This window comes from Siphateles boraxobius, unplaced genomic scaffold (genome assembly GCF_051911475.1).
Source record: "Siphateles boraxobius isolate OS27281-9 unplaced genomic scaffold, OSU_SipBor_1 130, whole genome shotgun sequence".
Classification (NCBI taxonomy): Eukaryota; Metazoa; Chordata; class Actinopteri; order Cypriniformes; family Leuciscidae; genus Siphateles; species Siphateles boraxobius.
Window position 1 is genome coordinate 29,707,473 of NW_027508734.1, and position 14,011 is coordinate 29,721,483.

General features: G+C 37.9%; 1 protein-coding gene across 4 annotated transcripts in view; it reads left to right on the forward strand.

Moving 5' to 3' along the window:
• The window catches only part of esyt2b (extended synaptotagmin-like protein 2b), a 44,048-nt gene that overhangs the window by 23,905 nt on the left and 6,132 nt on the right, over window positions 1-14,011 (forward strand). Inside the window, exons 8-21 of one of the 4 annotated variants that reach the window (XR_013203666.1) lie at window positions 1,500-1,620; window positions 1,734-1,910; window positions 2,010-2,092; window positions 2,185-2,233; window positions 3,025-3,114; window positions 3,210-3,290; window positions 6,323-6,424; window positions 8,055-8,129; window positions 8,213-8,299; window positions 8,944-9,093; window positions 9,183-9,404; window positions 9,479-9,547; window positions 12,341-12,439; window positions 13,101-13,232. Coding sequence is in view for 3 of the 4 variants with exons in the window: in XM_077229101.1 (XP_077085216.1) it covers window positions 1,500-1,620; window positions 1,734-1,910; window positions 2,010-2,092; window positions 2,185-2,233; window positions 3,025-3,114; window positions 3,210-3,290; window positions 6,323-6,424; window positions 8,055-8,129; window positions 8,213-8,299; window positions 8,944-9,093; window positions 9,183-9,547; window positions 12,341-12,439; window positions 13,101-13,232 (1,611 nt within the window). In the remaining variant the exon portion in view is untranslated. Of the gene's footprint in view, window positions 1-1,499; window positions 1,621-1,733; window positions 1,911-2,009; window positions 2,093-2,184; window positions 2,234-3,024; window positions 3,115-3,209; window positions 3,291-6,322; window positions 6,425-7,069; window positions 7,127-8,054; window positions 8,130-8,212; window positions 8,300-8,943; window positions 9,094-9,182; window positions 9,548-12,340; window positions 12,440-13,100; window positions 13,233-14,011 lie in introns of all 4 variants that reach the window. The other 3 variants (XM_077229101.1, XM_077229103.1, XM_077229104.1) reach the window with 3 other exon arrangements.

The window sequence follows — 14,011 nt, forward strand, 5'->3', positions numbered from 1 at the left end:
ATAATAAAATAACCCCACCCAGGGGACCTTTAACACAGTTGCCATAACTTACACCTAAAGAAAACGATACACTGAGTAAACAAAGTTTTGTGAATAGATAAACGGTTGTTAATTATATCGATAAAACAATCACTTTAAAAAACGGTATTACTAAATATTTAATCAGGAGAAAAACGTATCTCAAAAGCTAACAAGCAGCAGTAGCATTTTCAAGTAACAGCGTATCGAAATTCTTATATAATAATAGTAGAATAGAATAATAATAATAATACAAAAATCTACCATTCAGAAACGTTTTGTAAGAGCCGTGTTTGGGGAGGTTCTGCTTGACTCTCTTCATTGCCGCTCTCTAGGTCTGATTCTGGATCATACTGAAACGGCAGTATTGACACCATTATTTACATTTGACCGGAGCACATTCAACTTTCGCCTGTAAAGGTAATGGGCGTGAATTTTCTGGACAACGTGCGCTACGCAGTTAAGCCATTTGTAACAGACCGGCCCAACTAACCAATCTGAGCCCATTGCCTGTTTCTGAGGGAGTGGTTTTATAGAATCAGGAAGTCAACCGGTCGTTCAAATGACAGAGGAGAAAGCGGCTTACAATAAAGGTGAAATTTATGAAAAATAAGGCTTAAAAAAAAACACAAAGACATGTTATATTGCAGCCCATAAATACAATCATGCAAAGAAAAAAAGCAGTAAACCACCCCTTTAACAAAGACAGGCAGCTGCCCAGAGACAGTAGTAATAGTAAAATGTGAGAGGGTGGAGCAGAGGAATTTCAGCACAATCCTAAAATTGGCACTTTTGCTTCTGTGTGTTTCCTCTCCATTGTCTCTCCCCCTTCTTGTGCTTGTATTTTAACAAGGTTGTAGTGTTTTTGTACTGGGACATGCAGGCTGTGGGCCAATTAGATGCGTGTACTGTCACACCAAATGGTGCTGCAGGAGCCCGCCGAAACGTAGAAAATGTATCCATGCTAATGTTACAAAAACATACTTGTTTAAACCGTGTCAGATGATCTTTTGTCAAATTGTTGGTTGAGTCTTCTTCAGTAATTCTTCAGTAATTATGTAATGCTTTTTATTTTTAATTGTCTGTTTCTGTATACCGAGGTTTAATTCACATCACCAACTAATGCAGAAACATTTAGACTCCATTAAAAAGGTTTATATTTCTTGCTGAGTCATTGATCTTTATGCTGAACATTTCGAGCAGATTTGAAATTTTTTTCAAACTATTATTGTCTTTTATTTTATTTCCAGTCATTCACTACCTCTGCTTTAACTCTCTGATGCATTATTTATTAAACCACAAAGGAAAAATATCCTAATGTTGTCTTTAACATCAAAACAAGAATTCGATCATCTTTTCCCCCTACCAAACTATTTAAGAATTGCATAGAGAAGAATGATTAAAATCCAGAAGTACTTCATCCCTTCAGTACTTTAAAAATTAAAAAATCATGTTTATCATGATTTCTTTTTCATTGGCAGTGGCTTTTCAGACCACATGATCCAGGATATTATCAGCACTTACATGGTGTTGCCCAACAGGATCACTGTACCACTGATAGGTGAGGTTGAACTGGCACAGCTCCGTTTCCCTATGCCAAAGGTGAATACACACACATACACAACTATCTCAGTGCTTATTATTTGGCAAACCTTCCGTTCATATTAGTATTCCATAATCTCTTGTTATATTTAATTCTCTTTCACTCTCATTAGGGAGTTCTAAGGATTCATTTTATTGAGGCTCAGAATCTGGAAGTTAAGGACACATATCTGGGCGGGTTGATCAAAGGCAAGTCTGACCCATATGGCATGCTGCTTGTCAGCAATCAGCTCTTTAGAAGCAAGACCATCAAAGAATGTCTCCACCCCAAATGGAACGAGGTGTATGAGGTGAACACACACACAAATATATATACACACACTAATTTACTGCACTCATAAGACTCATGCACATACACTAAAATATGCAATCCTGGGTTTTATTATTAGGCACTAGTACATGAACATTCAGGACAGCATCTGGAAATAGAGCTTTTCGATGAAGACCCAGATAAAGATGACTTCTTGGGCAGGTGCCATATTCTTTTATGTAGCTGAAATGTACAACACTTTTTATTTTATACCTTTTTAAAAACTTTTAATGTTTCACTTATTTTTATTCCAGTCTAATGATCGACTTGAGTGAGCTTCATAAAGAACAGAAGGTTGATGAGGTAAAACATTCACACTTTCAATCTTGTTAAGGCTAATTTATAGCTTACATGCCATGCACCCTCTCAGTAATGAACTGACATTGAGCTTCCACAATTATTTAGATTATTCTGTAATGGCAGACATTGATTCTTCCTTTATCCGCTGCCCCCTTATATACTGTGTGTGTGTGTGTGTCTGTATATATATATATATATATATATATACATACACAATGTCTGTTTCTAATGTATGCATTAAAATGTAGATGTTTTGAAGAAAATTACACTTATAGTTTTCAGCTTTTGTATTCATTGATATTACTCTTTACATTACCTACTAGTAGTAGTAATACAAGGTTCATTAAACAGGATTAGTTGCTTGCTGAGTGATTGATCTCTATGCAGAACATATTTGAGTTTTCAAACTATTTGAGTCTTTTGTTTTCATTCCAGTTATTCATAACACTGCCTCTACTTTTAAATAGAAATATTTTGCATTTTTACTTCAAAACAAGATATTTTTCCACAATTACTGTCTAGAAGTACACTCTTGCTATTCTTAAACAAATGTCACCAGGTTTTATATCAGCAACGTTTAATTAATGAACTGACTTTGAGTTTCCAAAGTTGTTGAGATATGCTTTATTTGCAGTAATTTCTTTTTTTCATAGACATTTTTTTCATTTTTCCAAAGAAAGATTATCATCAGTTTTTTTTATTTCATCATTGTTTTGGAATTAACTGAATGTTCTTTAAGCCCATAGCTGCCATTCCAGTGCACTAAACACATTGTTTTTTTGTTTTTTTTGCAGTGGTTTGACTTGGAAGAAGTCACGACCGGCAAACTTCATCTGAGATTAGAGTGGCTTTCATTGTACCCGAGTGCTGAAAAACTAGATCAAGTATGCACAAACTCTCTGACCGACACTGATAGAGATGATTTATACATAACTAGCTAAACCTCTGATCATTTCATTCTCTTTTGCTCTCTTATTAGGTACTGAAGTGCATAAGGGTTAATAGCAATTTGTCTTCAGCTCTGCTCGTTGTTTACCTGGACTCTGCCAGTAATTTGCCGGTAAGAATAAGTATACTTTTTTGTGTGTGTGACTGTGTGTGTGTACATAGGCTTTGCCTGAGGATCTGCTGTAGAGCGATGTTGTTTTTTATGTTCTATGTAAGTCTGCTTGGATATGAGTAAAAATATGAACAAAATGCAATTTCTCACACCCAAATGATTTTTCCTTCTGCAGAACACAAAAGATGATGTTTTATACAATTTAGGGCTGAAACGATTCCTCGAGTTACTCGATTACAAAAATTCCTTGAAGCAAAAACTCTGCCTCGAAGCCTTGTTAAATTCCTATGACGCGCACTATATGCGCGGCGCAGGGATTTGATTGTTTCACACGGACCGTTTATTCACACGGACCTGTTCAGGAAGCATATATTTTGAATTTAGTTGGCGCAATGGCGGAGAATAAATATGTAAATAAATGGCAGAAATTGTTTAAAGTGTGGGATCATTACACACTTAATTCACTTAATACACTTAACTCGCTGAAACAAGGTAACGTAGTCTAAGCCTATAGAGATTGCTAATGTGACGTCATCGTGACGTATTACCAGTGGTGAACGCAAAGCATTTTGGGAATTTGATTGCATGGAGGGAAGAACGCAGTGTTCAAGATGCCGTCTACCTGCTGTGTTATAAACTGCAATAGTCCTTCTTGCACAGTTTTGAAAACGAACACTACGGGTTATTTTAAGGACATGTTTGTGTATGCTCGTAGACACTCACTCTGAAGCGGTCAGAGGCGATTCTAAAAGATTCAAAAAGTCGAGACAGGACCCATCGTCAAAATTCTATACCCACCACTCAAACTTAGTTCATCCAAAACAAACTAGAAAATAGACTCAAAGTGCTAAATACCTGAATTATCCTTTAAGAACGGATCAATATATTTGTTTTCCTTAATTTTAATGAACCCTAACTTTATTCTCATCTGAATGGTAAATAATTGATTTTCGTATAAAATTATACTACCATTAAAAACACATTTGATTTTTTTTAATCAATGTAGAATATGTAACTGCTCTGAAGAAAAGAAATGAAAACCAATGCAATATGATTAATGTCCAAAAGATGTAACCCACAGACTGTTTTGAAATGGGGTTGGATGTTGCTTTTAAAACTGTGTGTGTTTGGTTGGGTGACAGTTGTATGTTACAGCTTGACAAGAGTTTAGAGTGTGACAAAGGCACAATGTTGTGTTTTATTGCGAGTGTAAGTTACACAAATATAAGTAAACACTTTGCAGTTTGAATGATAACCTCTATGAACAAAATGAGGGAGTATGTTTTATGTTTCCACTGTTCGATCGCGCCTCTCTCTCTCTCTCTCTCTCTCTCTCTCTCTCTCTCTCTCTCTCTCTCTCTCACACACACACACACACACACACAGTTCGATCGCGCCCGCGCCTCTCTCTCTCGCGGGCGCACAAACACACACACACGCTCACACTCCAGCATTGCAATCTTGACATGAATTGCGATTGCATGCAGATAGATGAGAGAGAGCGAGGAGTGTGGTGCTTAAAACTTTAGCATACTTTTGAACGGACGACAGTTTTCTGGTATGGTCCGACAATGTTTTCTTTAGCCCGCTGCATTTTGTAGGATTATATTCTGTTTTTCACGCTATTTTTATTTATTTTTTCATGTCAGAACACTAGCCTGCTATGCCAGCCCATGTAAACCGATGTAAACGGGCCAAACATACCCATAATTCTTTGCGTTCTGATGACGTTGCCGCCCAGTTGGTCACATGTCTTAGCGATCTCTATTGATGTTCGCTGATTTTAATCCCATACTGTATTTGTAGCGATGTCGTCGTGATGCGGTTTGACTAGATATGATTTTTAGCTTTGATGACATTTTTAAGTAGTAAACGTAGCTATCACGTTCAATTGCAAGAGAGTATAGCCTAAAAAAGGAACCCTTTCACACACACACACACACACACACACACACACACACACACACACACACACACACACACACACACACGCCAGTCAGACCGATTGCAGCAATGCATCACATATGCTTAAACTTTTATGTAGCCACGCAACAATAATTTCAGCATGCATTCACTGTACACACCGTGACGTGATGGAGGAACAAATATTGTATTGCAGTCTTTGCGAGACCTTGTTTGTATTTCAGGTCTGCCAAATACAGACAACAACAAAAAATTAAAGTCCCCAGCCTGTTGGTTTTTAATAAAGATTCGGAGTACTCATTTTTCAGTTAAAACGCACGGAACAAAAAGTGCGTCAGCTTTTACTGCGAGTACAACAACAAGTCACGTTACAGCTCTTCTTCAGCGTTAAACTACCAGAATACACAAATATGCTTACAGTGGTTATATTATAACATCTTAAAGGAAAATTCACATATGAGATAGCTTTATAACTTGCATACTATATAACTTATAGTATATAACTTAACAGCTTTAACTGAAATAGACACAAGTTTAATATAACTATTCTGTTAACAAAACACACAGACAAAAAAAAAATCTGATTACTCGATTAATCGATCGATTAAGTGCTAGATTAATCGATTACAAAAAGAATCGATAGCTGCAATCCTAATACAATTTATATTTTATACTCTTTTGTCCATTCAACGAAAGTCAACGTGGCCCAAAACAACACTTCAATTTTCATTTTAGGTTAATGGTTACTTTAAGGAATATTTAATTTTTATTTGGAACCTTTGATTATGTGAACATATAATTATGTACTTACCAGAATCAGAAAATGTAATTTTCGTAGTTTTCAGTTTCAGTTTCATTGACATGACATTTACATTACCAACAAGTATTAATACAAGCTTCATTAAAGAAGATCAGTTGCTTGCTGAGTGATTGACCTCTATGCAGAACATTGAGTAGGTTTGAAGTTATTAAACCATTTGAGTTTTTTATTTTCCCTCCAGTCATTTATTGCCAGAAAGGGAATTTTTTGTCTCTTGACCCAAACATACAGTAGTCATCCAGTCTTGGCCACATTTTTAATGCATTGTGCCTTCCTCCTCTACTGTAAGAGTGTCTTTGAGGGCAGCTTTGGCTGTGGAAACCTAAAGGAGAGGAGGGCCTCTGGTCTAGTCTTTTGTGAGAACCCCGACTCTCTCTATAGAACGTTATTTGTGAGTTTGCCAGTAATCTGCATCCTGGTTCTCCAGAACTAGCTGTAGCTGTTTACCTAACAGTGTGAATAGACATTTCTTCCACCCAAGCTTTTCTTCAGTAACAAGCAAACAACGCAGATTACGTTGATCTAGTGCATGTGTTTTTTACCTGTTGGGCATGTGTAATGTGTAATTGTCATGCAATAAACCAGAAGTCTTCAACCATGCTCCTGGAAAATGTATTTCCAACCATCTTAAAGCTATCCTGCACACCTTGATTAGCTTGTTCAGATGTGTTTGATTAGGGGTTGGAGCCCAACTCTGGTCCCCAGGAGCAGGGTTGAAGATAAACTATGAACATTTCTTAGATCTTTGTCCCATTCAAAACTATCATAATCGCTCAGTAAATAAGAATGTATATTTTTTATTATATATAATTTGTGTTTTATCAGACTTTCAGAGGCCAAGGTTTATAAATAAATTTTGATCACCATTTATTTTTAACTGATTCTGAAGTCACATGATTGATCTTAATACAGCTTGGTCAATCTTAGACATATGATAAAGAATCTGTAAGATTGGACCGATCTAACTATCATTCTTGCATGTCCTTTTATAATAACTTCCCTCATTTCAATTTCTCTCAAAACTTCCTGTGGAAAGACCAATCCTCTTGACTTTAACCCTGATGGCCCCAAACCCCCTTATAAAGGCCTGAAGGTACATTGAGAATGCATGCATTTCAAACAGTGACATGCATAACAGGCACTTCACTCATATCTGGCATATTTGGAGCCTAAGCATGATTTCACATCTTTTATGATTTGTTTCATTCTTTTGTGATTGGGTTTATTTCTTAAATGCTTTTCCAATGTATTCTTCCCTCATGCCTCACTACATGCATTTATAGTCCTTTGGATTTTGCAGATTGTCAATATAAATCTTTCTCATTTTTATGTATTTTATGGGTGCTTTTATTAACTTAACACCAAATTCATTGAGTTAATATACTACTGTATATGTTTTTTTAACTTAATTTAAAGCTGCACTCCATAACTTTTTTGTGTGTTCAAAATATACAAAAAATATATAATAAGCGAGTACATCATGAATCCATTTTCCAAACCGTGTTTTTGTTTAATCTTGAATCACTATGGTACACCTATTAGAAGTATTTATGGTCTAAATATTTATAGACTGGTACTTGTCGTACTACTGCGGAGTAGCCTAGTACCTGTGTGACTTGTGATAGACATTAAGATAGAGAGAAGTAGCTCCGGCTACAATGTTCTTCTGCAAGACACATTCAGTTCTGTTTATTAACCGCTAGAGCGCCAAAAGTTATGGACTGCAGCTTTAATTATTATTTATTCTTAATTTATTCAAAGTAAAACAGGAGGCTTATTGTATTTACATTGCTGGTATTTTCATAGATGAGCTTAAAATAACCTTCTTACCACAAAGTGCTAGTAAAAAAAAAAAAACATAATTTAAAAAAGGCTTACTGAGTTATGATATAATTTGTAATCAATGTAGTATATGCAGGAAACATTGTATTATGTTACCAGAAAGCAGATGTTAAGTAGATTTGATGACTATTAAAGGAGACTGTACAATTGAAGTTTTCTTCCTTTTTTTTGTTCAACAGTCTGGGAAGAAAATGAGCATAGATCCAAATCCTTTTGTCAAATTGACTGTAGGACAAAAGATGTATACAAGCAAGGTAACATTTATAAATCAGCTTTAACCTGTTTGAAGACTATCAGCGCACATATATTCAGTCCTGTTTTGCTCCTGTATTTTCAGGTTAGGTATAAAACTTCTGAGCCACTGTGGGAGGAGGCCTTTTCCTTCCTTATCAACAACCCCCACACTCAGGAACTGGAAATTGAGGTATTCTATAAGGAATCGCACCAAAAGCATAAATGTTAAAGTCGGCATGAAACGGAAATTGCGCTAGTTTTTTTTTTATCCTATTGCGTAGTATATCAGAGAGAAACGGCTTCTCGAACAAGAAAAAAATTAGGGTGGGACTTGATTTTGTCCATCGGAAATTTATTGGATTGTTGTATCATTGTGGTTTGCTATTGCTATAATCTCATGTGAGTGACAGGATGTCCCGCCCTTGCGCCAGTAAACATGTTAAACACATCATCAGAGAAAAGAAGAGATGTCACTGCAAGTTGGAGTGGAAATTATTTTGATTAAAGATTACGAGGCCACATTAATATAAAAATAAAATAATGATGTGCATGGATAAACCATTTATAATAAATTCCACAATATTCCATAAAAATAATAATCGTCCATTTTGATTTCATGGTGTCTGTAAGTAATTAATAATGACTAAAATCATGTTAATTACTTAAGTCTACTGTTCAAAAGTTTTTTTTATTTTAAGAAATTAATACTTTTATTCAGCAAGGACATATGAATGTGATCATATACATACAATCCTCAAAAAGGGACAGATTTTAACACAAACAGTGTTTTTTATTTGTCAAATGACATGCATAGATGTTGTTTGTGTGTCTCAGGTGAGGGATAGTAAACACAAGTGCTCTCTGGGTAGTGTGCGGGTGGCACTTGGTTCTCTCCTGAAGGAGACGGACATGACGCTAAATCAGCAGTTCCCCCTGCAGAACTCTGGCCCCAACAGCATCCTTAAACTCAAAATGGCTCTCAGGGTTGGTGTGTCTGTGTGCGATTCAAATTTTTTTTCTGTATGTTTCATTCAGTACGTTTTGTCCATATAAATATGTTTTTGTGTAAACAGGTCCTCTGTTTGGAGAAGGAGGTCACATCCAGCCAACCATCATCTGTCCGAGTCAGACACACTAGTCAGAATAACACTTACGTGTCCCCACAATCTCAAACAGCTACTAGCACCAGCAACTCCACAGTCATCCAGCCATCACACAACCCACCATGTACCCCTCCACCGGACACCCCTCAAGGGAAAAGAGGATCGGATGGCTCCCCGGTGCGGCTTGCGGAGGTAGGCCGCAGTGTTTCCAGTCTAGTGATAAGCAGCTCGCACAAGCATCAGACTCACAGAGACTCTACTCCTAGTCTGGCCTCCGACATTTCACTGCCCTGTGCCACAATGGAACTGCAGCAGCGATTACAGCAGCTGCAAAAGTGAGTCTGTGTCCGTGTCATATGTCACACTGATACTCTATATGCAGAAGTCATGTTTGCGGATTGCTTTTTTTCTCGTCAATGCAATTACATTTTGTTAGAAGTCACACTGCCATTTTCTGTTGTGTATGAGAAACACCAAAAGCCAAATAAGTGAGTCGCAACAGCAGTACCCAGTTCATTGTGAACCATTTATCTGCATGGCCCAATGAACAACACGGCATGACTTACTGGATAGCACTGAGCAGATTGGTCTCTACTGAGGCGCCCAAAACAATTTGAACAGCGAAGCAGTGGAAAGTTTGACACGAGTCATGACCCATTTGTATTTGTCACTGATTCCCTTTTACAAGCGCCAATGGCATCCCAAATAGCGCAGCTAGTTGAAACTGTATTACACTAACTGAAGCATTTTAGCAGTCGTTTTGCATATTTATACTAAATGTAATGAAATGATTAAAATAAACCACTGTTCAAAACTTTTTTTTTCTAAATAAATAATTTATTTAATAAGGATCCATTTCATTGACCAAAAGTGACAGTAAAGACATTTATAATGTTACAAAATGTTTATATTAAAAAATGCTTTTTTTCTTTCTATGCATCAAAGAATCCTGATTTCTGAAGGATTATGTGACACTGAAATTCTGTTGTTTTTATTACAAACTATAGTCACATATAGCTGTGGTAATGAGGAGTAATGCATCGTTTTACCTGTTTGTGAAAAGTGGCTTTTAAATAACAGAAGTATCCAGGTTGTGTGAGTTAAGCTCATCCTTGAGTTGCGCTGGTGTCAGGCAGATCAGACAACAGCACGAGAAAGTAGCCACTATGTCTGATTTCGAAGAAATTGATGGCAAAATTTTGGAAGAAACCGTACAGCAACTAAAAACATCAACCTGCGCCCTTGATGCATTTCCCACATCTTTTTTCAAAAATGTGTCACACAGCTTAGAAGCAGATCTCCTAGAAGTGGTAAATGCCTCACTTCTCTCTGGGAGTTTTCCGACCTCCCTGAAAACTGCTGTTGTCAAGCCCCTCCTGAAAAAGAGCAATCTGGATAAGACCATATTAAACAACTATAGACCGATCTCAAATCTTCCTTTCATAGGCAAGATCATTGAAAAAGTTGTCTTCAATCAGCTGAACAAATTCTTAAGCTCGAATGGATACTTTGACCATTTTCAATCTGGTTTCCGACCGCACCACAGTACAGAGACCGCGCTCATAAAGATAATAAATGATATTCGCTTAAATACTGATACAGGCAAATTATCAGTGCTGGTACTACTCGACCTCAGTGCTGCATTTTACACTGTCGATCACAAAATACTTCTTGACAGGCTGGAAAACTGGGTCGGGCTTTCTGGGATAGTCCTAAAATGGTTCAGGTCATACTTAGGAGGCAGAGGTTATTATGTGAGTATAGGAGACCATAAGTCTGAGTGGACATCCATGACATGCGGAGTCCCTCAAGGCTCAATTCTTGCGCCACTCCTATTCAACCTGTACATGCTCCCAATGAGCCAAATAATGAGAAAGAACCAAATCGCTTACCATAGCTATGCAGACGACACACAGCTCTACTTATCCCTATCGCCTAACGATTACAGCCCCATTGACTCCCTTTGCCAATGCATTGATGAAGTAAACAATTGGATGTGCCAAAACTTTCTTCAGTTAAACAAAGACAAAACTGAAGTCATTGCGTTTGGAAACAAAGATGAAGTTCTCAAGGTGAACGCATACCTTCAGTCTAGGGGTCAAACAACTAAAAATCACGTCAGGAATCTGGGTGTGTCTCTGGAGTCAGACCTTAGTTTCAGTAGTCATGTCAAAGCAATAACTAAATCAGCATACTATCACCTGAAAAATATTGCAAGAATTAGATGCTTTGTTTCCAGTCAAGACTTAGAAAAACTTGTGCATGCTTTCATCACCAGTAGGGTGGATTATTGTAATGGACTTCTCACTGGCCTTCCCAAAAAGACCATAAGACAGTTGCAGCTCATACAGAACGCTGCTGCTAGGATTCTGAGCAGAACCAGAAAATATGAACACATCACACCAGTCCTCAGGTCTTTACACTGGCTGCCAGTTACATTTAGGATTGATTTTAAAGTATTATTACTGGTATATAAATCATTCAATGGCCTAGGACCTCAATACATTGCAGATATGCTCAGTGAATATAAACCCAACAGATCACTCAGATCATTAGGATCACATCGGCTAGAAATACCAAGGGTTCACTCGAAGCACGGCGAGTCTGCTTTTAGCTACTATGCCAGCCGCAGCTGGAACCAGCTTCCAGAAGAGATCAGATGTGCTCCTACAGTAGTCACATTCAAATCCAGACTCAAAACACATCTGTTTAACTGTGCATTTACTGAATGAGCACTGTGCAACTGTTCGTCCGACTGTTTGCACTGTATTTTATTTTATGTTTTAATTATTCTGATTTCTGTATTTTATCTTTTATTCTAAATTGTTTTAATTATTCTGATTTCTTTTGATTATTTTAATTTCTTCTATGTAAAGCACTTTGAATTACCATTGTGTATGAAATGTGCTATATAAATAAACTTGCCTTGCCTTGCCTTGCCTAAGAGGAAAAAGTAAAAAAGCTATAATTATAAAGTTATAATTCACAAATTTAATTTGGAATGACGTGCATCAAGGAAGTCATGCAAAATAAGATCAGGAACATGCATTAAGAAAGGAAATATAGTCAATTTTGAAATCATGTTAACTTTTTGTCTGTCAGATGAACATGCTGTTTCTCTGTTACAGCGGCTCTGGGCTGAGCCAGTATCCGCTTGGTGAAGTCCAGCTCACTATTCGACACAGCTCACAAAGGAATAAACTTATTGTAGTGGTTCATGCCTGCAGGTAACCTTCATACCAAAAATACAGTCCTGCTACTTGTTTTTTAGTACCACTTCCAATAATTTTTTTACACTGAACACATACAGTATATGTGTATATACAGTATATGTTTTTTGTTTTTTTGCCAGGTGATCAGTCGTTAACTCTCTTGAGCAGGGCTTGACATTAACTTTTTTGCTCACCAGACACTGTGGCCAGTGGTTTTTCAAAGTTACTAGCCACTCCGCATTTTCACTGGCCACAATTTTGTCATCGATACAATAGGGAAAAACTGCCATATAGATATTTTAAATATTATCTCATTATTTGGCAGCCGGTATATTAGGCTGCTGTTGCTTTAAGACATGACACACGGACCCATTATACTGTTTTAAATAGCCAATATACTTGTCTTTATGTGCAAGCACTTTGGGTGTGAGCACACTTTGGGTGTGAGTAGCTAGTAGGAGTGACTGCGTTACACACCACTGCTGAAATCCACCCGCATATGGCGGGTGTTAATGTCAAGCCCTGCTCTTGAGTATTAAACACATTGTGTGCAAATAATGGGGGACATGTTTTTGCATTTGTATGTTTAAATTTGTACAAATGTGACAAAACAGGTCTGTGAAAATCCTTCTCTTGCTTTTGTGTAAATATGTGTTTCCACGTGTCATAATCACAGAAACCTCATAGCACTGACCAGAGATGGCTCAGACCCATACATCCGCATGTACCTGTTACCAGACAAGAGCCGGAGTGGCCGCAGAAAAACCAGTACACTCAAGAAGACGCTCAACCCTGTCTATGACCACTCGTAAGAAACTCAGACACAAAGACTCAAACAGAAGTCCAAGAGTACCAACCAGCAAACCTTGAATTATATTCTTCATAATGATGAACTTAAAAATGAACTTAAGTGTGACATAAATGTTAAGTTTTGTACACATTTGTAATGATAAAGTTGCAATTTAGTACATTTAAAATATATTAACTTTAAATGTAATATCGAATAACGTTCGAGTTACGTCGGATGACGACGAATGGGGTTACCAGTCTAATCACGCCACCTTCTCGGCTGTCTTCCAGTGCCCTGCGTAAATCTGAGATCCTTGTCATGAGATTGGCACGGACGAAGGACTCCTATTTAGCACAGGAATACCAAGGTACACTGGGGAGCATATCCCATAGCTTAGAGGAAATATGCAATTATTGCCAACCCAGGGGGGGGGGGACTTAGAGAATACACATATGACCCGGAGGGATGCATATGGAGAACACTGGGGTGTCCAGCCGCAGGTGGAATATTTCAACCCCAGGGGTGGCAAGGAGGCTTGCCAAGGGAAAGACACATGCTCAGAGAGGCTTAAAGTGGAAATACACATGTGGGGGTCGCTCAGAGAAGGGACCATGCACACGGGAGGCACCTAGCCGACGCGCAGGCAATAGACACTGGAGCCGACGTCAGGAGTGCTGGAGGAACTCAGGGCTTTCGGAGAAGCTCACCTGAGGAGGAAAGAAGGCTCACTGGGGGAAACGCATATTTGCGGCCCCGCGGCCAGCTGTGCCCCAGTGCATCCATGCCGAGCCTGCCCT